The 24,767-nt window shown below is 37.9% G+C and overlaps 1 protein-coding gene across 4 annotated transcripts in view; it reads left to right on the forward strand.

Annotated features, from left to right (window-relative positions):
• The window catches only part of Rbcn-3A (rabconnectin-3 alpha), a 984,230-nt gene that overhangs the window by 862,406 nt on the left and 97,057 nt on the right, over positions 1-24,767 (forward strand). For all 4 annotated transcript variants that reach the window (XR_016549602.1, XM_090406519.1, XM_090406521.1 and 1 more), the window contains one exon: positions 258-318. Coding sequence is in view for 3 of the 4 variants with exons in the window: in XM_090406519.1 (XP_090262645.1) it covers positions 258-318 (61 nt within the window). In the remaining variant the exon portion in view is untranslated. The remainder of the gene's footprint in view (positions 1-257; positions 319-24,767) is intronic.

Consider the following 24,767-nt stretch of genomic DNA (forward strand, 5'->3'; position numbering starts at 1 on the left):
CCAGTCCTGAAGATACTTTCAGGCACAAACTTTGTTTGCTCACACTTGGATAAAGGATTAAACTAAATTTAATATATATATATATATATATGCATTTTTTAGTAAATCAGTATATATATATATATATAACCATATAAAAATTGCTACATATGTAAATTTCAGCACATATTCTTAAAAGGCATGATCAATGTTAACAGAATTCATAAAACCAGTATTATATAATCCATCAGATATGATGATATTTATTTTTATTTTAGCTTAAGAAGCACAAAACTGATGGTGTAAGAAGACTTTGTGCACACCCCCAAATGCCTATTTGTAAGTTAAAAAAAATTGTTAAATTGTTTTCTTAAATTATGGGAAATTTCCAGACAAGGTTTTATATGTAAATATATCATGTTTAAAATGCATTTTGAAATAAGCTCTTACAGATACACTGAAGTGACTTGCTCCTCTTGTAATTCAAATCACATTCTCATTCATGTTTCATCTTTATTGGGATACTGCATTTCAAAAAATATGTCTGGGTGGTGGTCAAGAAGAGAAAACAGCATATCATAAGTGGCTTAAGACAAAAGTCCAGTTTCATTCACAGTCTACACTGAAGCCTACAACACTTGCAAATCCATCATTAAGAGTACTTAGTCTGACTTTGAAAGGGCTAAATGTAGAAACTTTGCCACTTTGTAAGTGATAGTTGTATCTTCTAGTCCCTTACAAAAATTGTTGGGTACAACTTATTATTATTATTATTATCTCGGGCAACTCCAAGGAGTCGACAGACTCATCGACAGAGGCCCTAACATCATGTCAAGAGCAACTATTCGACATTCACACAGTATCTATCATACCTCGCCTTGAACTCATTCACGGTAGCACCCACAACAGACTCTAGTAGCTTATTCCACTCATTCACCGCTCTCTAAGAAAAAAACCTAGTTCTAACACTCCTGCTAACCACACTCTTGCCCAGCTTCCATGTATGGCCCCTAGTCCTCCCACCACCAATCCTATTCTCAAAAATATCTTCTGGATTAATCCTATAGAAACCCTTCAGTAATTTGAATGTCTCAATCATATCACCCCTTTTCTGCCTATCAACCAATTTTTGCAACTCGCAAATCTTCAACATGTTCTCATAAGGTTCATTCCATAGACCTGCTATCATCTTGGTCACTCGTCTCTGGATCCTCTCCACCTCCTCCCCATCAAGAAGAAACCCTGGCGCCCATATCTGGGCACAGTAGTCTAGATGGGGTCTTATCAAGGCTCGATATAGAGGAACAATGACTTGTTTGTCTCTGCATGTTAAAGTATTTTTCAACAACCAAGTGATTTGATGAGCTGTTTTGGCTACTTTTGCAATGTGCTCCCTAATCTTTAACTCCCTATCCACCAACACTCCCAAATCCCTGGCCTCATCAATCTCCTGGAGTACAGTTCCACCAATGTGATATACTGCTGCTAATCTTTTCACTCCAAAATGCATAACCTTACACTTTGCCACATTAAATTGACATCCATTTTCCCTAGCCCAGTCCTCCAAACTATCCAAATCATCCTGCAAAATTTTGGCATCCTGTGCACTCACAATTGCTCTACCCAACTTTGCATCATCAGCAAACAAGTGAACACTTCCTCTCAGATCCTTTCCTATATCGTTAATAAACTAATTGAAAAGTAGTGGTCCTAGAACAGAACCCTGTGGCACACCACTAGTCACAAGCCGTCTTTTTGACTCCACTCCTGAATAAACCACTCTCTGGTATCTCTCCATCAACCACCCTCCTATCCATCTCACCAACCCTATATCCATCCCCATCTGCTTCAATTTACTTATTAGAGTAACATGTGGTATCCTGTCAAAGGCTTTGTCAAGGTCCAGTAGAATCACTTGACACAAATTGACATTATTGTCCATTTGTGTTTCCACCTCTTTATCATGCAAATGTGGTCATATTGCAATATTACCTAAAGATAAAGCTGATCTCCTAGCATCATTCTTATCATCCATCTCCAGAATACATGACTAAGGCAAATTTCATCTGTCTCTTTCTCTACTTTTTTTCTGTATATATCAGCTCCACACACACACACAGGAAGTCCCAAGACCTATGACATGACTGTTACATGTGTGGATAAGTGAGAGATGGAATACAGGAAAGTGTTGATATGCTTTTTGAAAACCTGAAGGTTTAAGTTATTGTAGAAGACAGTGTTGGGAAGGCTGTTCCAAAGAGGACTTTGAATATTGCATGAAATCCTCCAATGACATTCCACCATAAAGACATACAAAGAATCTTGAAAATCTTGAATACCAAAAAGGCTTCTGGTCCTGATGGAATCCAACCAGTTTTGCTCAAGAGATCATTCCTGAACTAACAACTGTTCTTTATTAGCTGGCATCTATTCTACAGCATGGCAGCAAGAAGATGTATAGCCAATTACAAAAAAAAAATAAAATAAAATAAGTATCTACCTTCAAGTTGTTGGCTTATTGCTCTCACTTTATCATTGTTGTGTAAAGTACAGAAGAAGGTCATCAATAGTCAACTTCTTCAACACCGGACAAACTCTCAGCTAGTATCAGGACACATATGATGAAAAAGTTTGGAGAAATCTTGTGCAATTGCACTTGACATTACCAAGGCATTCGATAAGATTTGGCACTGATAGCTTCTTGGAAAATTGCCTTCTTATAGTCTGCCTTTTTACCTTTGTAATGGATTGCCAGTTTTTTCTCAAGTTGTTCTCTGTGTGTAATGGTGGAAGGTCTTCTCTCTTCACATTTTCTTATTAATAACAGGTGTTCCTCAGGGTTCAGTTATTTCACCCAGTCCATAACAGGTGTTCCTCAGGGTTCAGTTATTTCACCCAGTCCTCTTTCTCATAAATAAATATCCTGCTCTTGCTAATCTCAAACGCTGTTCACAGTTTTGCCGATGATCGCATTCATACTCAAATGACAAACCTTATAGTACTCAAACATCTCAAGCTTCAAGATCATCTATAATAAGCATCTTAAACACTGATATCAACACCATCTTCCAATGAGGCAATAACAGTATAGTCACCTTTGATGCTTCCGAAACATATTTTTATCCTTTTTGTCACAAAGAAGATCATAGTCCTTCAGCCCTTACCTTTGACAATGCTCAGCTTAAGTCAAGATCAGATCGCTCCTCTCAGACTAACTCTTACCCCAATTCCTTCCTGGCATAATCGCATCACTTCTGTAGCCTACAGAAAACTTGGCAGCTTCTGTCACTCAAGACTACTTTTCATCTGTCCAATTCTTACTCTGTACCAATCTCAAATCTGCCTAACCAGGGAATACTGGTCTCACAAACCATTTGGAATGGTTCACTTAAAAGCGCCCCCGTAGCGCAATTGGAAGAACAACGCCGTTGTGCCCTTCGATTGGAAAAGTTCGATTCTCGTCATGACGGCAGGAATCTTTATATGGACTTTTTCAATCGAAAAAGTCCATATAAAGCTACCTCCCTGCTACCTCCGTCTGAGCTGATCTCATACAGAGGTAGCAGGGTTTTTTCTCCTGGAAACTCAGGTTTTTCATCCCTCATACAGACAAATCGGCCCTTCAGAACACATGCAATTTACAGACAAAAAATACTAGCTGTGGTAGTGGTGGGCAGTAGATGGTGCTGATGTTGTTGATTGGTGGTAGAGGTGTGGTGGAGACGGAGAGTCGTACAATAGGTGTCCTCCCACGATGAGTCTTCGGACTCCTTGGAGGTGTCACGAATAATAATAATAATAAAACCTGTCAAAAAATTCTTTTGTTCAGAAGAGAGTGGTTTGGTATGATGCCTCTCTCTCTATCTCAAACAAATGACTCTTTTCCATGTCTCACAGACATTTTCCACAATGTGTCTCTTCTACTGATATTTCCATGGGCATTGTTTAGCAGACCAATGCTCAACAAAAATGAGGGGCATCCATTATGCCACTCATTTCTTCTAAACTACAGCAACATGAGTAACAGCTCCCAACATCATTTTGCAGTTGAAGTGCTGACTCAGTAAAACAACCATTCCCAGGTATCTTTCATTCCATCTATCTCAGTTCTGTGGAACAGCCTTTACCATTAAGTATTTACCAAAAATACAACCATTCTAAGAGAAATATCAATTGATTACTTTTTTGCTCTTGATATACAGCCTTTATTTGCTATTAGCCTTGCCAGCTCTCTTGTTTGGAAGGGAAAAAAAAAAAAATTAAATAAATAAAAAGAAATCTAACTAATAAAGCATCAAATAAGACCATAAACATATGTAATATATGTACATATGTAATATGAACTAAATTCTACATATATTTACATACATAAATATATGTAAAATATAGTTCATATCTGAAATTCATGTGATCTTGAAGTTCTTTGGATTGAAGATATTGAATATCTTTTTCTCTTTTGATTGAATAAGATATTCAATGTATCTTCAATCTGAAGAACTTCAGATTGCATGAATTTAAGACATGAACTATATTTTACATATATATAAATGTATATATCAACTCCAGACAGGAGAGATTTCATAATCTATAGCACATCAGTGCCATGTGCAGGCAGATGATCAGGACGAAAGAAGTAACATGTTGATACACAGTCTTGCCATAAATACTGTTACAACTTCTGCAGACCACCGTGCTGGCTACAAAATTGCACAAGCACACTTCCATTAATGGCACCATGTGTAGCCAACATTCGCATGTTTATCAGTAGAGAGAGAAAGAGAAAGTTGTATATGTTAACATATATTGGGGAGATTGTGAGAACTGTATAGCTGTAATAGCACTTCACAAGGTTGGAATGCAGCTACCTGTTCTTTTTAACACACTAAAAACACTCAATATCAGAAGGATGTTTGTATATTGAACTGTTAACCATTATAATGATACAAAAGACGTATCTGGCTGCCAAAGAACAGTTCAACTACACTGCATTAAGACACAACAGCTTGTGAGGATTGTGAAGGCATGCCCCCACCATAATCCTGTGAGAGCACAGAAAGTGATGCCATGAGAGATGAACATTTTGCAGACAACAATGTCACATTTACTGAGTGATGACCTGCAGGCGAGAGCCTATCGTTCTATTGGACACTTCCTGACACAACTTATGTAGCAGAGGGTGATAAAATCAAAGGCACTTCTCGGACAGTATGAGACAACAGACACAGAGATATCTTCTTCACAGATGAGAAGATTTTCACCATTGAAGAGTCGTTAACTGCAAATGATCATGTATGTGTGCATCGAATGGTCTCACAGCACGTGCCATCACACCCATGATTCAGAGGGGGGGGGGACCATCACTCCGCATCAACGATTGTTTGGTGGGTGTGATGTATCGGGGGATATCCAAGTTACATTTCTGCAAGAAAGGGGTCAAAACCCCCACCAAAGTATATTAAGATACTGTGCTGGAACCTGTGGTATAGCCCCCTGAACAACACCTTGTTTCACAGTAGGCAGTGAATGAACAGGACTCAGTTCCTGCCAACAAGGCAAGGATCATACAACAGTGGTTGGAGGCAAATATGCCTGCCCACATATCACCATCTAATTGGTCATCTGGAATTCCCAATCTGAATGTGTTGGAATTCAAATTGAGGTCAGAGCTTGAGAGTAGCCTGAAAGAAACAACACCCCCAGCTTCTGAAGGTGGATTTGGAGCAAGCAGTGCAGCATTTTTGTTGGATTTTGTGTGGAACCATCAATATGTGACCTCACAGACTTCAGGCATGTCTTGTCTTGTCAGATGTCATCTCCTTCCAGGAGGTTGACTACCATAGCTTCCACCATTCACGGTTTTGTGCTTCTCTTTTGCATTCTTCATAGGACAAAAATGTCCAGTCCTTAATATTTCCCATCCAATCTGTTCTTTGTCTTCCTCTTCTTCTTTTTCTTTGTATCATTCCAAGGTAGGTGATTCTTCTTTTTCCTTGTATGTGACCAAGGTAGGTGGTTTTCAACAGATTGCTATCTTCTCCATCATCTCTAATATTTCTAAATTAATTTTTTTTTGGCAGTTCCTGAGACTCTAAGAATTCTTTTGAGGATCCACATCTCAAAGGCTTTTAGTTTATTTTCACAATATTTTAATATTGTCCCGGTTTCTGCTCCATATAGCAGTGTTGACCATAACATAACATTCGGACAGCCTAATTCTTGTTTTTGTGTGAATTTCCCTTGAGATCAGAATGTTTTTCAGGCTAATGAAGGTTGATCTAGCAATTTCTATTCTTCTTAATATTTCCTTATCACACTTTCCTTCTGTAATTAGTTGACCCAAATATATATGACTCTCTCCACTTGATCTAAAGTATTTCCTCTGATCTTAATATTTATATTGGGTATTTTCCCTTTTTCTCTTGTTACTGGTATGGTTTTGGTTTTTGAAGTTGAAATTAAGTCCATATTTTTCACTTAGCTTCATTGTCTCTTCTAGTAGATTTTGAAGCTCTTTTTTTATTTTCAGCTAGCAGTACTGTATCATCTGCATATCTTATGTTGTTTATATTCCTGCCTCCTATGCTGACTCCTTTAAATTTTTCTAATTGCTGGAAGATATTTTCAGTATAGAGATTAAACAATATAGGAGAAAGAACACAGCCTTGTCTGATGCCCTTCTATATTGGGAATTCCTGGCTCCCAATATAGATTTATCAGTACAGTCATACCCCGACTTACGCGAATCCGGAATTATGCAGTTTCTTATATGTACATATTCCCGTCCCACTTCACGCCTCACCGCTAGTCATATCTTTCCGGCGTCGGCCACATGCGCCAGTGTTGCACATGCTGTGAACAAACATTTCGTGCCGTCTCCATTCATACACAATTTTTATAGTCTACAAACCTTGCGATTGTTCAATGTTATGTTCCGATTCTTCTATAACTAGCAAGAAAAGAAAAACATTGACTTTGGAAACAAAACTCAACATTATTAAGGATTTTGAAGGTGGAATGAAAATTTGTGAGCTAGCAAAGAAGTTCGATCTACAGGAATCCACAGTAAGAACAATCATAAAAGAAAGGTTTACAGATTTTGGAGGACATAGATTCTAGTGAGGAAAAAATTGTAGCCACAAGGCAAGGAATAAAAAAAAATCATTAGCTTGCTATGAAGAAATTTCGTGTGACAAGAAAAAGATATTATGCCATCAGACAAATCTATTAGATTTTATGAAACCATCGACATCGAAATAACTTTTTTTTTTATGTACGAAAAACTACAATTATGATTATATTTCTTAAAACATATAGGTATTTTTGTAAATCTTTAATCCCTATTAACTAATATTTTGTATGTTTGTATATATAAATTACATGCAAAATTATACCCTGAGTTACGCGAATTCGTCTTATGTGCTTTTTGTTGGTCCCACCTACAGCGTAACTTTGGGGTATGACTGTAATCTGGTATCTTTACCATCTACCCCTAAATTTCTGATGCATTTGATTAGTTGTTCATGTTGTATATTGTCAAAGGCCTTTGTGTAGTCAATAAAACATAAGTAGACTTCTTTCTGCTTCTCCAGATATCTTTCTATAATAGTTATAATGTTGAAGAGTCCTTCTCTAGTTCCTTTATTTTCCTGGAAACTAGATTGTGTTTCATTAATTTCCATTTTGATTTTATGTTTATTTCTTTCTAGGATGATATATGACATAACTTTTGCTATCTGACTGATCGTTCTGTATTCTTCACATTTGATTGTCTTTGATTTTTTAGGTATTGGTAGGAATGCTGAGTGTTTAATATCTTTTGACAGGTGTCCAGTTTCGTATATTTTGTTACATATGTCACTCAGTGATCTTATAGCCTTATCATCTAAAGCCTTTAGATATTCTGCCATTATTCCATCCATTCCTGGAGCTTTTCCTGGTTTCAGTTTCCTAATGGCATTTGTTACTTCCCAAGTGAGAAGAGTAGGCCCCTCCAAATCTTCTTGCATTGGCTTATCTGTTCTATCATGATTGTAGAGTTCCTTTGAATACTCTACCCATCTATCCCTTATTTTATCTTTCCACATTAGGATGTTTCCACTAGTATTTTCAATGCAATGAGAGCCTACCCTTTTGCAAGATTTGTTAGTTAGCTCCCTAACTTTTTCATGAAGTTCTCTGGTTTTGTGCTTTTTGTCCATAAGTTCAATTTCCTTGCGTTTGTTGTTGAGCCATAGTTCTTTTGCAATCCTACATTCTTTCCTGATCTCCTTGTTTAAGTTCTTGTATTCAGGACGATTTTTGTGTTTCTTTCTTTCCTCCATCATTTTCAGTATCTTGTCATTCATTCATCCAGGGTTTACTCATTTTCTTCTCAAATTTAGGAATTGTTTGTTTTACTGCCTTTTTTATGCCCTCTTTAAATTTCTGCCATCTATCTTCAATCTCATCTTTAGGGTAAGGATACTTCAAGCATGCATGAAGGCAAAAGGGGAACATTTTGAACATTGAGTGCTGCTATATGCCCTTTATACATGAAGTGTATGTGCTGAAAGCTGTAAATAATTTACTGATAGATTAAAGGTTTATGCACTGTTCAAGTTGCAACAGTATTTATGGCTAGGCTAGGTATATTTTCTAAACAAGTGGAAGTCATAGTTCTTAAAGGAAAACTGTCTGGGGAAGATTGTTCCCTCACACAGAAATAGGTGGAATGAATAACGGGAATATGCAACAAATGGTTGTTTATCAACAGTTCGTCATGTGTTTGTGGTCTTGAGATTGCATGTAGAATGGCATCTTCCTGTTCAGTCTGCACCATGAAAATACCTGTAAGGCAGAAATAGAACCTCTATCAGAAAGTGGCTGAGGGGGGGGGGGGAATTACCCTCTTCCAGATAGCATCAATCATTTTTAATGGATTTTTGGTAAATCACCTCATGTGAGAACAAGATTCTAATTTAGGGGACCAGGATTTATGTAGTGTTTGGAGTTGTACTGTTGAGAAGTAGTGTCTTCTCAACAGTACACCAGTTTTATGAAGATGAAGGAGGTAGCATGCCAGGAAAGGTTAGATGTGTAAGTCAGTCCAAGAAGAAATATCAGAGCTCATTATTATAAAAGATGAAGGATGTGTACTTTTGTTTGTGTTTTGGTGACACTTGAGGTGACTTGATTATCCTTGTCCAAGTTGCAGCAAGGAGAATAGTATGGAGGTCAGTGTTAATGAAGAGCACTGGTTGTAAAAGATCCGAAAGTTTGGGATATTTGTGCACTGCAGGTTTGTTGAGTGAGTAAAAGGAATAGAGTACCATCATCAGCAAAAATATGGATAGGATATTTAATCAGTGAGCGGGGAGGTCCTTCATGTATAGGAGAAATAGGGCAAGTTATAGTGGTACTCCTGCATTGGTGGACAATTTTGAAGAGAGGAAATCATCTGCTATGATGTCCTGTGAATGACCAGAGAAAATGCTGCCTACCTTTTTACAGATCATGAAAAGTAGACCTTATGGCAATTTAATGAGCAGAACAATCTCAGACAGAATGAAATGCTTTGGAAATGTCAACTGCAGTGATACATGTCCAGACTTTTCCATTCAGCATCCAGTAGTGATTGGTGTAAATTAAGAGATCTATCATGGATCTGTAGAAATGGCATCCACACCGGTGTCCATTGATTAAGTAGTGGCCCTATAGGTAGTGAATAAGTTGATAGTTGATGGCTGCATCCATTATTTTTAGAGGGATTGAGTTTGACAATGAAATAATAGTTTGACAGCAGCTTTTATCTCCCTTTTTTTGGAATAGGTTGTTCAACCAAGTGAAAGAACTCCCCGGTGTCAACCCTGTAACCACCTCTCAACAGTTTAAAAGTCTCAATCATATCCTCTCTCATTCTTCTATTCACCAAACTCTGCAGTATACATTCCTTCTGCTGATCCTCATAACTAACATTGTACAGTCCTGAAACCATCTTTGTCATCCGTCTTTGTATCCTTTCCACAGTTAATTTATCCCCTTCAAATCATGGGAAACAAATCTGAGAACAGTGGTCTAAGTGTGGTCTGATCAGAGTCTTATACAACAGAATGATAACTCTTTTATCTCTGCAGGTCAGTGTCCTTCTCATTATTGCAGCAATTCTCTGTTTTACCTTCACCACCTTTGCAATATGTCCCCTAAATTTAAGGTTTCTATCAATTATCAACCCCAGATCTCTTGTCTCCCCTACTTCCTCCAGTATAGCTCCTCCAATAGAGTATGCAGCGTCCCATCGATGTTTCCCAAACCTCAAGACCTTACATTTTGTTGCATTAAACTGACACCCCCCCCATTAATTTGCCCATCTATCTAGCTTATTCAAATCCTTCTGTAGGACTACCTCATCTGTATTATTATTAATAACCCTTTCCATCTTCGCATCATCTGCAAACAACTGAATATCCCCTTGCAAACTACTGACAATGTCATTGATATAAAGGTTAAACAATATAGGTCCCAGTATTCAGCTCTGTGGGACCCCACTTGTAACACTCTGCCTCCTTGAAACTGCCCCCCACCATACACAACTCTCTGATACCTATCAGACAGCCAATCCTGAATCCAGTTGACCAACTTGACATCCAGACCCATGTGCTGCAACTTCAATATGATCTTATCATATGGCACCCTGTCAAATGATTTCGCTATGTCCAAGAAAATGGCAGTATATACCTTTCCCTCATCTACTGCTCTTGTAACTTTATTATAAAAGGCTAGCATATTACTAAAACAAGAGCGCCCCTTCACAAATCCATGTTGACTCTCACAGATAACATTACCTTCATCTGTCCAATGCTGTATACAGTCCCTCACTAATTTATCCAAGAACTTAATAATTACTGATGACACACAAACTGGCCTATAATTAGACACTTCCAGTCTGCTACTGCCCTTATGCAATGGCACTATCTTACCTTCCTTCCATTCCCTGGGTGCCTTTCCCATAGCCAGACTTTCATTGAAAATCCAGGTCAAAGGAGCTGTCAGTTCTTTAGCACATTCTCTCAAAACTTGTGGTGAAATACCATCCAGTCCCACAGCTTTACTGACATCCAGAGCACTCAGTATTTGGAACACAGTCTCCTCTTGCACCTCTAAACCTCGAACCTGCCCTATCCCTGTTGAAAGTCTTATTTTTCACTTGGTTAGACTATAATAAATTTAGTGTAATCCTTTATCCAAGTGTGAGCAAACAAAGTTTGCACCTGAAAGTATCTTCAGGACTGGGGTAAGGTGGTACAACACAGGGCAACTCGTTGCAAAGGTGGAGCAAGCTAACATCACTCCTATCTCAGTATCTCCCATAATGCAAAACACATCTCCTTGCAGATATGTATAATGTTATGCATTAAGGGAAGGGCCACTACCCAAACTAGTTTCAACCTTTATTGAGGTCTCTTCATTCAGTGGGAGCTAAGCCCAAGTAGTGATACCAGGCAGAAGCATTAGCAAAGTCATCTCTATCTATAGGAGTTGCCAAACTGTGTGCCACCTTTTTATTAAATTACTCTGGATTTAGAGAAAGATGTTGAAAGTTTATTTTTCACTTCCTTAGACTATAATAAATTTAGTTTAATCCTTTATCCAAGTGTGAGCAAACAAAGTTTGTGCCTGAAAGTATCTTCAGGACTGGGGTAAGGTGGTACAACACCGGGCAACTCGTTACAAAGGTGGAGCAAGCTAACATTACTCCTATCTCCGGTGTTGTACCACCTTACCCCAGTCCTGATGATACTTTCAGGCGCAAACTTTGTTTGCTCACACTCGGATAAAGGATTAAACTAAATTTATTATAGTCTAACAAAGTGAAAAATAAACTTTCAACATGTTTCTCTAAATCCAGAGTAATTTAATAAAAAGGTGCCACACCGTTTGGCAACTCCTATAGGTAGAAATGACCTTGCTAATGCTTCTGCCTGGTATCTCCACTTGGGCCTGGCTCCCACTGAAGAGACCTCAATAAAGATCGAAACTAGTTTGGGTAGTGGCCCTTCCCTTAATGCATAACATTATACATATCCGCAAGGAGATGTGTTTTGCATTATGGGAGATACTGAGATAGGAGTGTTGGTAGCTTGCTCCACCTTTGCAACGAGTTTTCCGGTGTTGTACCACCTTATCCCAGTCCTGAAGATACTTTCAGCTGCAAACTTTGTTTGCTCACACTTGGATAAAGGATTAAACTAAATTTATTACTGCCCTATCCCTCTAGTATTTACTCCTCCAGGATGAAATACTCCAATAAAGTGTTCATGGAACAATTCCACTATGTCCTCTGCATCAGTCATGCTGTTCTCATTTTTATCCCACAATGTTATTCTTCCACAGTCATTTCTCCTCCTACTCGCCACATAACTAAAAAATTCCCTAGGATTTTCTTTGGATCTAGGGCCAATCTCTTCTCATATTCCAGTTTTGCCTTTCTTACCATACTAGTCACTCTCTTGGCCTGTGTATTATATTTTTCATGCATCTTCTCTTCAGCTGTCTCCTTATATCTCTTATATGTTGTGTGCTCTTCTGGTATAGTAGGAAGTGATGTCATAGTCATGTGTGCATTAGTCAAAAGAGAAAAACAATACCAGGTGGTCAGTTTTATCTTTAGTTGCTGTAATAGTAGTGACAGGTGAAAGTGCAGATGAGCAGAAGTTGCATCTGACATTCTTTGCAAAGTAACAGAATGCATGACTACCATTAGAGCAGGAAGCGAGATTTCTACTCGTGATCCTTTCAGAGTTCAGTTTGGATTTGTTGCAAGCCACGTGAGATATGCAGAATTTTTTTTCTTGCACTGCCTTGGTACATTGTTGTTAAACCCTGGCTTGGAAAGTTAGCAGGAATTTTGGATGGTGTGGCTCATAAACTATAACTCACTCAGAGCATGTGTTTAGCTCAGTTGTTTCAAATATCACTTGGTACCCTTGTAGTGCCCAAGGAACCTTGGGCCCTACACAAGGTTAGAGAGTTTCTGAAGGAAGAGCAGTTCTGCAGGAGTGGAAACTTGCACCAAGTCTGAGTTACTAAGAGGAGAGGTTAGCCTTACAGTGCATATGGAAGAAGACCTGATTAAAGTCTTCTTCCATATTGGTGAAGGGGTGTCATTAATTATATGAAATACTTTTAGATATCTTCCAGTTTAGTCAGTGGAATTGAAAAAGGGAGCCGGTCAGAGTTATTGACCCTTGAAGTCTGCTTGGAAGATGACTTCACTGTTTGCATAACTGGATCGCAAAATGTCAAGCTTTGGGGTTTTCAAAATTTGGAGAGATTGTAAATTCATCAGATTAACATTACTGAATGGGACAAGGAAATCTTAAGCCAGAGGAATGAAAAGCTTATTATCCTAAATTTTGCATTTTTTGCCAAGCAGTATTGGATTTTATGAAGGTACTGGTATGATTCCTTTTAACCATACCTTTGTGGCAAAAGATATCATACAGAATGTAATTTGGACATTCAAGGTGGATTCTGGTTAGTGTACCTGCAATTTAGGGATCAGTCAAAAATAAGTCTGATGTAAGTGATGATATATGCAATTCATATATATATATACACACACACACACATACATATATTTGTATGGTCTGTGCGGTTAGCCTAGTGGCTGTGCACTTCACAACCATATGCCTGGGGAAGGAGTGTCCTAGGTTCGATTCTCGTCAGTGATGTGAGGAGCTGAAGGATCTTCCTCAGCCATAGCCAAGCTAGCCAGTCTTGGGTGTGGACAGTAGGCTTCCCCCCCCCCAGTTTATCCTGGGGTTTTTCATCCCGCAAAGCAGGCAAACCGGCCTTGAGAACTCAACGCTACGAACATAGGATACACCGGGGCATAGGGCTGACCACTTTATCCTGTGAACAGTTTGAGGTCCGATGATTAATAAATCCTCGACACTGCAAGGTAAAAGAGGGAAAGGAAGATGAGATATTTGTATGATTTCTGATGTTTTATGTACTGTGTGTTAATTAGGATATTTTGTTCATTTTGAATTTTTTGGAGTTTTTGAGGGAAATTTTTATTAATTACTGTGATCATTTGTTGTGCTGTATATTTCATAATGATTTACAAATAGTTGAATTAGAATGTTGGAACATTCACAGGATGTGAAGGTTCCAACATCCTGCTACTCAGACTCCCATTCTAGGTACAATCTATGAGAGTATATTGGCATGCTCTTGAGGAACATCACTCATGTTGCATGAAAAGAGACTTGGGGGGGAGGGTCAGTTGTGATGGCAGGAAAAATATATATCAGCAGGATGTACTGCATTTGAATAGATTGGCTGTTACAAGAAGAAAGAGTTTTTCACTGAAAGAAAAAATATAAACGGTCAGGGAAAATGTTGGGGTAATTGCTTGAGAGCTTGTATACATGTGAAGTATTTAAAAAGAAGTAAGACTAGTTTTGTCTGGCAGTAGATATAGTGACTATATCAATGGTGAAAGGAACTTTGTTTGAGGAATCAACTCAAGCCATTTATTTGAATAAGTCAAGAGTTGCTTGAATAACCATTGGTTTGCTGGCCAGTTATCATGTGTTTACTAATTTCAGAATCATCAGGAATAAAGGTAAAAATTCTTGGTATGTATTGGTAAATACAAATAGATTATTAGCATTAGTGAAACCTGGATAACTGAGGATATATTTACAGGAGTAGAATGTGATAGTTACAGTGTATTTAGGAAAAACAGGTAGAATAATTATTATTATTTATTATTATTATTATTATTACGGGTATCTCCATGGAGTCAGTAGACTCATCGCGGGAGACCCAAACTAGCAAAACAATATCTGTCATATCTCTTCTTGAATTCATTTACAGATGAAGAGCTCACAACAAAGTCAGGCAATGAATTCCACTCATTCACCACCCTCCAGGCAAAAAACCTTGTTCTGACACCTTTGTTAACCACACTCTTCTTTAATTTCCAGAGATGACCTCTTGTTCTTCCATCACTATCACACAGCTGAAACATTTCCCCTGCATCAATCCTATAAAAACCTTTTAGTAATTTGAATGTTTCTATCATATCCCCTCTTCTTCGCCTATCAACCAATCTCTGCAATCCACAAGCTCTCAATCTATCAACGTAGGGAACATTTTTTATATCACTCACCAACTTGGTCACTCTTCTCTGAACCCTCTCCACAGCCTCCTCATCTCCAAGGAATCCAGGTGACCAGACCTGAGCACAGTAATCCAAATGTGGAAGTATCAATGCTTTATAAAGGGGAATAATAACCTCTTTATCTCTGGATGTCAGTGTGTTCCTCAACAACCAAGTAATCCTATGTGCAATCTTGGACACCTTAGCAATGTGTCCTCTGAACTTCATCTCCTTATCTACCAATACCCCTAAGTCCCTAGCCTCATCAATCTCTTGGAGTACCTTTCCATCTATGTAGTACACAGCTGGTAATCTTTTAATCCCAAAATGCAAGACTTTACACTTTTCCACATTAAACTGACATCCATTTTCTTTTGCCCATTTTACCAGCTTATTTAAATCCTCCTGCAAACTTTCAACATCAGCTTGATTTTTTATTGCACTACACAACTTTGCATCATCAGCAAACAACTGAATATCTCCCTTTAAGCCATTTCCTATATCATTTATATACAAATTAAACAACATTGGCCCAAGCACAGAGCCCTGAGGCACACCACTGGTCACCTGCCTCATTCTGGACTCGGCTCCTCCATACACCACCTTATGGTATCTCTCCCTGAGCCATTCTCCTATCCATATCACCAATTTAATATCCATTCCCATCTGCTCCAATTTGCGTAACAGTGTTCTATGGGGTATCCTGTCAAAAGCCTTAGCAAAATCCAGAAATACCACTGTGTAGCCAGTTCCTTTGTCCAACTCTGATGTTATTCTATTATGGATAGTTAATAGATTGCTAAGGCAGGATCTACCTTTAACAAAACCATGTTGGCCTCTATAGAGTATCATATTCTGATCCACCCATTCTTGAATTTTGTCTTTAACCAACTTTTCCAATACTTTTACCACTACTCCTGAGATGGTGATTGGTCTGTAATTCAATACTGCAGTTTTAGAGCCACCCTTATGCAAAGGAACCACTTTGCCTAACTTCCACTCCCTAGGGACCATACCAGAGTTCAAACTTAAATTAAATATCCAGGTAAGAGGGGTTGACAATTCATTTGCACATTCACGCAACACCCGAGCTGATATTCCATCTAAGCCTACTGCAGTGTTTGCATTTAAGTTTCGCAATATATTTAATACCTCTGATTCTTTAGCTTCAATTCTCACATTAGGTATTGCTATAGGTATAGAGATATCCTCACTTGGGTGATAGACTTTTGAGAAGTGATCACTCAGTAACTCGACTATTACATCTGATTTTGTCACCTCAATACCATCAGCACCCACTAAGGTTATCCTTCCGAAGTCATTCTTCCTCTTACTTGCCACATAGCGGAAGAACTCTTTGGGATTACCCTTGATCTCTTTGGCTAAGGTCTTCTCATAATCTGATTTAGCTTTTCTTACTATGCTGGTAACCTTCCTAGCTTGAGCCTTGTACTGCTCATGGGTGTCCTGATCGCCCTTCTCCTTGTAAATTCTCCATAACATTTTCTTTTTTTGTAGTTCAAGCTTGATACTACTGCTCATCCATCTAATGCCTGCCTTGTTTGACCTCCTGACCATGGGGACACAATCTGATATTGCTTTCCTCAGATACCCGCTGATTTTATCCCAAGCACTGCTAACATCTTTCCCTTGCAATATGTTCTGCCATGGGATGGCTGCAAGCTCACTCCGAAGCTTGTTATAATTGCCTAACCTGTAGTTTCGTACATACCCCTTCTTAATAGAAAAATCCACAGATTTTGCAACCTCCCAAGTCAATACCACATGATCGCTTTCACCAACTGGAGGTAACGAGGTCACCTTACTTATGCATATAACCTCTGAACCAATAACCAGGTCCAACACTCTCACACCACGTGTCCCTTCAGTTACGTGCTGTTTCAAGTAATTATCTCGTAGCAGATGTATGAACTCCATTTCCTTTTTGCTACGTGATATTTCCTCCTTCCAATTGATATCACCATAATTAAAATCCCCCATAATAATCACTAAGCCTTCACTCATTGCACCAAGTTGCTGATGCATGAATTCAATATCTCCCCCTGTACTCCCTGGCCTATAGCAGCATCCAACTGTATATTTGGTTGCGTTGGTCACTATTTCGCACCAGACTGCCTCAAATGAACTCTCATTCACATGTCTATCATCATGATATACTACTTTCTTTGGCTGCAACACATCAGCTATCATCAACAGTACTCCTCCTCCTGTTCTATCTTCTCTATCCTCCCTGAAAATACTGTACCCATCACATTCAATTCCAGTGACCACATCTTCTGCTGACAGCCAAGTTTCACTAATGCCTACAACTTTTGGTGAGATTTCACTGACTAATGCCAAAAATTCTTCTCTCTTATTTCTAATGCTTCTAGCATTGGTATACAAAAATTGCAGATTCCCTCTAGATCTTGTACCGGCTTTAGAACTGATATATAAGTCACTAACTACCGTAGTCCTATGCCGATTTTTTTCCCCTCTCTTCTGCAATTACAGAAGAACAGAACAACAGAATAAGAACAGAGGAACAGTACTGCTAATGATACAGATGGATTGAATCCAAATAGATTAGAAATTGGAAGTGCCTATGTTTGTGTTGTCAGTATTACCAATGTCCCATACCTGTTATTGCTCTACCCCAGTCTTCACTCTGCTCATTGATACACTATATAACCTTCCAAGTCATCATCTCCACATGAATCTGTTCTCAGCATTCTTACTTACTTGAAGAACAGCATCCTCTCTGCCTGCATCCCTCATGGTTTAGATGTGGTCTGTTTTTTCTTACATACATCTTTCTTTGTTATCCATATCAAAATTTCTGGAATAAAAACTACATTGAAGTGGAATGAAAATAAATAATTTACTAACGAAAGTAAATTTTTACATGCCAACATTTTCATTAGCTCAAGCTAGCATTATCAAAAGCACTTTAAAGACACTCAGATACACATATTCAGGAAAGACTTTCTTCCAAGTCATCATCTCCAAATGAATCTGTTCTCAGCATTCTTACTTACTTGAAGAACAGCATCCTCTCTGCCTGCATCCCTCATGGTTTAGATGTGGTCTGTTTCTTACATACATCTTTCTTTATTATCCATATCGAAATTTCTGGAATAAAAACTACATTGAACTGGAATGAAAATAAATAATTCACTAACGAAATTAAATTTTTACATGCCAACATTTTCATTGGCTCAAGCTAGCATTATCAAAAGCACTTTAAAGACACACGCACCTATTCAGGAAAGACTTTCTTTCTTTGTCATGAAATGCACTCCTAACATCTGTGTGTGTTCCATACCTCTCTTCCTGCACATTCTTTTTATTGCATCATTCATTGCTGCACTTTTTCTCCTCTCCTCAACTCCACATTATGATAACAAGGCAACACATTCATCTTACTCATCACACTCCCTCTCTGGTCATTTGTGCTGACCATCATCTCATCCACATTTTGACTTATTTTTGTTGCCATATTCACACACTTCTCTAACATTCTATTCTGCACATCTCAAATATCAAATCTTCATATATTACAACCTCACAATTTTATTCATTCCTTTTTCGCTGGTGTCCCTCACTCTCTCACTTGGTTCTCTCATGTTCCTGTCTTCCTCTCATTGGTCTTACTACACTCCTGATTGCTCTCTTTCTGTAACTCCCACTCTATCACCCTCCTCTCATTCCCATTCTCTCTTTCTCTCATTGTTTAACTTCTCACTTCCATTCTCTTCTTTGTTCTATCTTATTCTCATAACTTTTTGTCACTTTCATTCTTATTTTCCTTGCCCTCTCCAAGCATCCTGCTCTCACCTAATGAATAATTGTGTGGATAAAGGTAGGGTGCATTAATGTGCACAATCAGGCATCCATTTGAATCTTCATCCATTTGTTGTATCTTCATCCACACCATCTAGCTTTAAGTTCATTGACATCTCTCACACATTTTCCTCACCCTCAGTTATGCTACTCCTGTCTCTCTGCTGACACAACTCATTTTCAGTTTACTACCTCTATAATTGCTAAAGCCTGATCCAATGCTTTCTCTATTCCTCTAAAGCCCGAGTGTGCTCTTTCCCATTTCTTGTTTGCCACATTTTTTTAATTAACAGGAAGCATTCATGGCATAAGTGTAGTATGCTACTAAATTTTGTATCATGTTATCCAAATTTATAAATAGTGCTTCAGTATGAACAGCACTAGAAGAAAAAAAATACATAATAAATTTAATGAACTTACTGATATTTTGCTGGTTTTATACCCCGCATCTTCAGATCACAAATTACAACTGTAACAAGCACAAAACACTCACTAGATCATTGTAGAAGCAGTTCAGATTGTAACTGTATGGTCTCAGAATGATAGTTCTCCCAGATCTTTGGCAAATTAATGCAGCTATACTGAATATATATGAAGATACTTGTATAATAATAATAATAGTAATATTTTTCAAAATGCGCACTTGCGGGATTCATATTTTCTCAGCAGAGGACAGTTTGCATATATTTTTTGCTTCAGACATGGTCCAGAACTCAGACTTGGAAACCCAGTGCACAAGATGTCAAGTTCATGGGGTATGCTCATATTCGACCAGTGAGGTAAAAGCCATAATGCAACAAACATCCTGCATATCCTATCTTCCACCTCTTGAGGTGCTTACAGATGTTCATTGCTCTAAATGCACCATGCACTAAAGATCAAAACTTGATTATGTATCTCATGTCTGTTGTTTTTACCAGAGAGAGTATGCGATAGTTGGATTCTATCCACCATCAAGCCATAAGAATTGCAGCTAAAGCATTTCAAACCTCATCAATCTGTAGTCTGTATGTTGAGTCAAATAAACAACTGTTGTCACTGCAACACCCACCAAGCCATTGGTGGAATTACTGGAAACAAGGCTACAGATACTATATTTCAAATACTGTATGCTTTTCAAATTTAAAATTTTTTATATTTCAAATACTGTTTGACACAGTAGTGCCAAACAGTATTTGAAATCAAGCATGAAAACAAATTGAGACAGTTTAGTCTATGCAGAGACCGCAAACAGGAAATTATTCTTGCTCAACTCCACGTAGGTTATTAATACTTCAGTGAGTACAGTCACTGAAGTATTAATATGCAGTTTTGATAACAGTAAATTAGCATACAGTTAACTCGAGAATATATTTGCTTCCATCTGTTTTAATTGCTGAAAGGTCAGCCTGGTTTGTTGCCTATGGAAATCTCAGGCTGAAGTATTAGCTCAATTCAAAGAAACTTTAGTCATTAACTATTATAAAGCTGAAGTCTGTAATTATTCCAAGTATATCCAAAAATAATTTAATAAATCAAATATTCATTACAGTATTATATACATAACCCATCTAGTGAACATAAAAGAAGGTCATTATGTTGTGAATAAAAATATTAATTCCTCTCTCACACTTTCTCTCGATATGAATTATGCAAAAAATTAGAGATGAATGCATTGAGCCTGGCTGAAGTTTAACAAGCTCATAATGACAAACATATATTGGCCATAGCATCATACTGATCCACCAGTTATACTCTAAATAACTTCAAGTAAACTTCAATAATTAATTCTCTTAGTGAACTAAATGGAGCAGATAAATTATATCAGTTGCCTGTTCTGCATCCAGAGCTTAAAGTTTATTAGTAGCCATCCATTCCACCTTCAACATAAGATAGCAGAATTTAACTGACAAAAACAAAACATTGCCGCCATCCAGTACTTGAAGAAAATTCAAACAAATACTGCTTCCTTTTCAAATGAGGAATGCAAATTCTTGCATAACATAATGGAAGTACATATATGACTTTCTTCTTTCCAATCACCAATGACAGTTGAAACAAAATGACAATGAAACAAATTCCTGTAAGAAGTACCTTGAAAATATCAGCATTTATTAGTTGCGATTAACAGACTATATGCCTGTGCACTTCTTAAATAAAACCTCCATCATAGTCTTTAAAATTTATAGAAATTCTGACTCCATGTTATTCCATAACTTTGAATTTAGGTTTCTCTATGCTTTGTTCTTCTTCTCAACTCCCCAACTGTCATTTTCTAAGCATTCTCCATTGCTGAATGGAGAATGCTTAGAAATTTCCATAACCAAAAAAATGCTGAATTACATCATGTAAATTATGTCTGTCACACCTGGTTTCCTCACTCTATGTTTGCTGATATTGCTTTCAATAAATATGTCTTCATCCCGAGGTAAATATCTTCTAAAATGTCATTAAAATAGTATTTGCAATTTTCTTCGGTATTTTCCTACACTAATGTATTAAAAATCCTCTATGCAGTAAGGAAATTAGTTTTGATTTTGTAACTACTCTTCTGTGATGTCAACAATGTAAACTAGCCTAGTGTGAGTTGCATAATATTGTAATGCTATAAATATCTCTATATACACTCAGTCTTGCCACTCTTGCATAATTATCATTTTACAACACATTCACGAAGGATGAGAGTCAGGATCTTGGGTGATTGCAGGCAGTGGACTAAAGTTCCTTGGGCACATTGCAAAGTTGCACATTGTATTGCTGCTGTGATGAAAAGTATTTTGATATGCAGGGATAAGGATATGGTGGTGCCTCTATATAAGGCAGTGATTTTCAACCGGTATGCTGCGAAAGGTCTTCAGGTGTACTGCGAGATTTATGAAAACAAATTAATTGAAAGAAATAATGTCATAATTTGCGCATTTATTTATTAGTGTCTGGTCTTCCATCTTCTTGTGTGTGTAAATCAATCAAAATTATGCCTATTTTTTGCCAGATCATCAAAAAAATTAAAAGAATATATTTTTAGTGTGCCACAGAATTTTAATAATTAGTCTAGGTGTGCCGTATTATGAAAAAGGTTGAAAATTGCTGATATAAGGCATTGCTAAATTTTCAGCTAAGAATTTTAGGATTTTCACTTAAGAAGGGTATATGAGGAACTATAGGGCAGATGATAATGATAAGCTTTGCAAATAACTTGAAGCAGTATACTAAAGCATTCTTTTGTCTTAGTATTGACCCTCTGCAAAGAAAGGTCAGCAGTGCATGGGAGATGATCATGGGTTATCTGAAGGAAGCACCATTAGATTGTACAAGGTGGTATCAAAAAGTTTCGAGACTAGTTTTGTAACACACCAACAGATGCCAGCACAAGGCTGCATGCACAGTCACAGGGAGTACTGACCTTCATAAGTCAGAGTGCCAAAAGACATCGTCCTGTGTACATCAGGAGCTGTGCAACTGGTGCTATTCTGACCACGTACATTACCACGTCTTCTATTTCATCATGGACAGCAAGTTAGAACAAAGAGCGAACGTGAAATTCAGCATGAAACTGGAAAAATCTGCCACAGAGATATTTGACATGATTCGACAAGTTCATGGTGATGCTGCAATGAGTCGTTCAAGGTGTTTGGAGTGGCACATGTGCTTCAAGAGTGGAAAAACATCACTGGAAGACGACAAGAGATCAGGAAGACTTTCAACGAGCTCAACCCTCGAAAATGTCGAAACCATTCAGCAATTGTGTATGAGGATCATCAGAGAACACTCCACAACATTGCGACTGGATCTATGGCGTGTGAAAAACTGGATGCTCCACGACGACAATGAACCCTGTCACCGAGCTCTCCTCACACGTGAGTTTCTCCCCGGAAACAACATGATCTCACTGAAAGCACCCACCCTACTCGCCAGATTTGGCTCCTGCGGACTTTGCCCTCTTGCCGAAGGTGAAGATCCAGCTCAAAGGTTGCCGTTTTGACACCATTGTGGAGATCTGGCACAAATCGCAGAAGGTTCTTGACAAAAAAAGTTTCGAGACTAGTTTTCGAGACACTTCGAAAAGAAGACTTCCAGAACACATTCCAGAAGTGGCAGGAATGCTGGGAGCACTGTATTGCTATGCAAAGGAACTATTTTGAAGGTGATAGTGTGTAAACAGAGCTAGTTTCGAAACTTTTTGATACCACCTCGTATACTCAAGGCTGGGAAGATAAATAAGGTAGAAGTTAGATTGATAAGTAGTAACATTAAGCAGGAGCTGCAAAATGGGGAAAGAAATGTTGTTGAGGTTATATAAGAAGAAAGGTAATCAGCAAGCTCATGGCACATGAGCTTGCTGATTACCTTTCTTCTGGTAAAGTCATGATGGAGCGGGGGGGGGGGGGGAATAGTTTCACTTCATAAAGAAGGTTCGTTGGCAAATTATACACTAATTAGTATTGGTCAAAGAAAGAATTCAGGAATAAATGGATAAGTATATATACACTCTGCGGCGGGGGGGGAGCATAACTTTGTTAAGGGTGGGTTAGTTCATACCTTAGTAATTTACTGACTTTTTATAATAGGGTAATGGTTGTGTTTGATAAAGGTAATGGGTAAACGATGATACTACTCGATTCGGAGAAGGCATTTGACAGGATACTGGACATGGCTCTTTCTCTTGTGCAAACTGAAACTAGTAGGAATGAATATGAAACTGGTGATATAAAAGCTGCTGATGAGGACAGTTATCCCAAAAGTAGTACACAGTGTGGACAATAAGTTTTAGGACAAAAATTATAAGAAATTAAAAACACATTGAGAGAAAGCTAAAACGAGAGAAAGCTAAAACGTGTTATCTGAAATATGATCTGTTGGCTTTAGTGCAGTCATACAGTTTTCAGAGAGCCTCAGATAATTCTGTTTGTTCGATTAGCTTCAATTTATCAGTTATAGCTTTTTGGATGGCTGGAGCATCCACAAATTGGTGTCCTTTCAGCTTCATTTTTAACTTGGGGAACAGAAAATAGCATGGAAGAGATAAATCTGGTGAGTAAGAGGGATGATAAAGAGTGGGGATACTTTTGTCTGTCAAAAAGTGATTCACATTTGCAGATAACATGCCCATTCACTTGTGAATGGGCATGTTATCTTACAACAGGAAAAAAATCTCTTATGACCAGAATGGTAGGATGATCACATTGAATGCATTTTAGGAGATAATCCATAACCTCTTTATAAAATTCCACACTCACTGTTCTCCCCTCTGGTATGAATTCTTGGTGCACCACACTTTGTGAGTCAAATAATAATAATAATAAATAATCAATATAATTTTGATATACAACTTTTGAAATCTCAGTTTCTTAGGTCTGAGAAGTCTCACCAACCCATTCAGAACTCTGTCACTTTGTTTTGGGATTGTACGTGAAATGCCAACTCTCATGTCCCATAATGATTTTGTCACAGGAATTTTGTCTGTATGTATAGAGGAGAATACAGGTAACTAGCAATGTGCTGCAAAGCTCTGTGGCATTTAATTTGTAAATAAATGATACAGAAAATTATTTGAAGGAGAGTATTCACTTGTTTATTGATGCAAAATTGTGTAGCATAATAGTTAATCAAGATAATGTTAGTTTGCAGGAAGATTAAATACGCTGTCAGTATGGGCAAAGCATAATAGATGCCCAGTTTAATGTGAAAAAGTAAAGTTGTGCATTTTGTAATGAAGAGATTAAAAGCTGTGTACAAATTGATGGAACTGTAGTCTAGGAAATTGATGAAGCTAGAGATTTCGTGATATTAGTGGATGGCAGTTGAAGATTCAAGGACT

Source organism: Typopeltis vanoorti, chromosome 16 (genome assembly GCF_054136105.1).
Source record: "Typopeltis vanoorti isolate ZY-2024b chromosome 16, IOZ_Tvanoo_1.0, whole genome shotgun sequence".
Taxonomy (NCBI): Eukaryota; Metazoa; Arthropoda; class Arachnida; order Uropygi; family Thelyphonidae; genus Typopeltis; species Typopeltis vanoorti.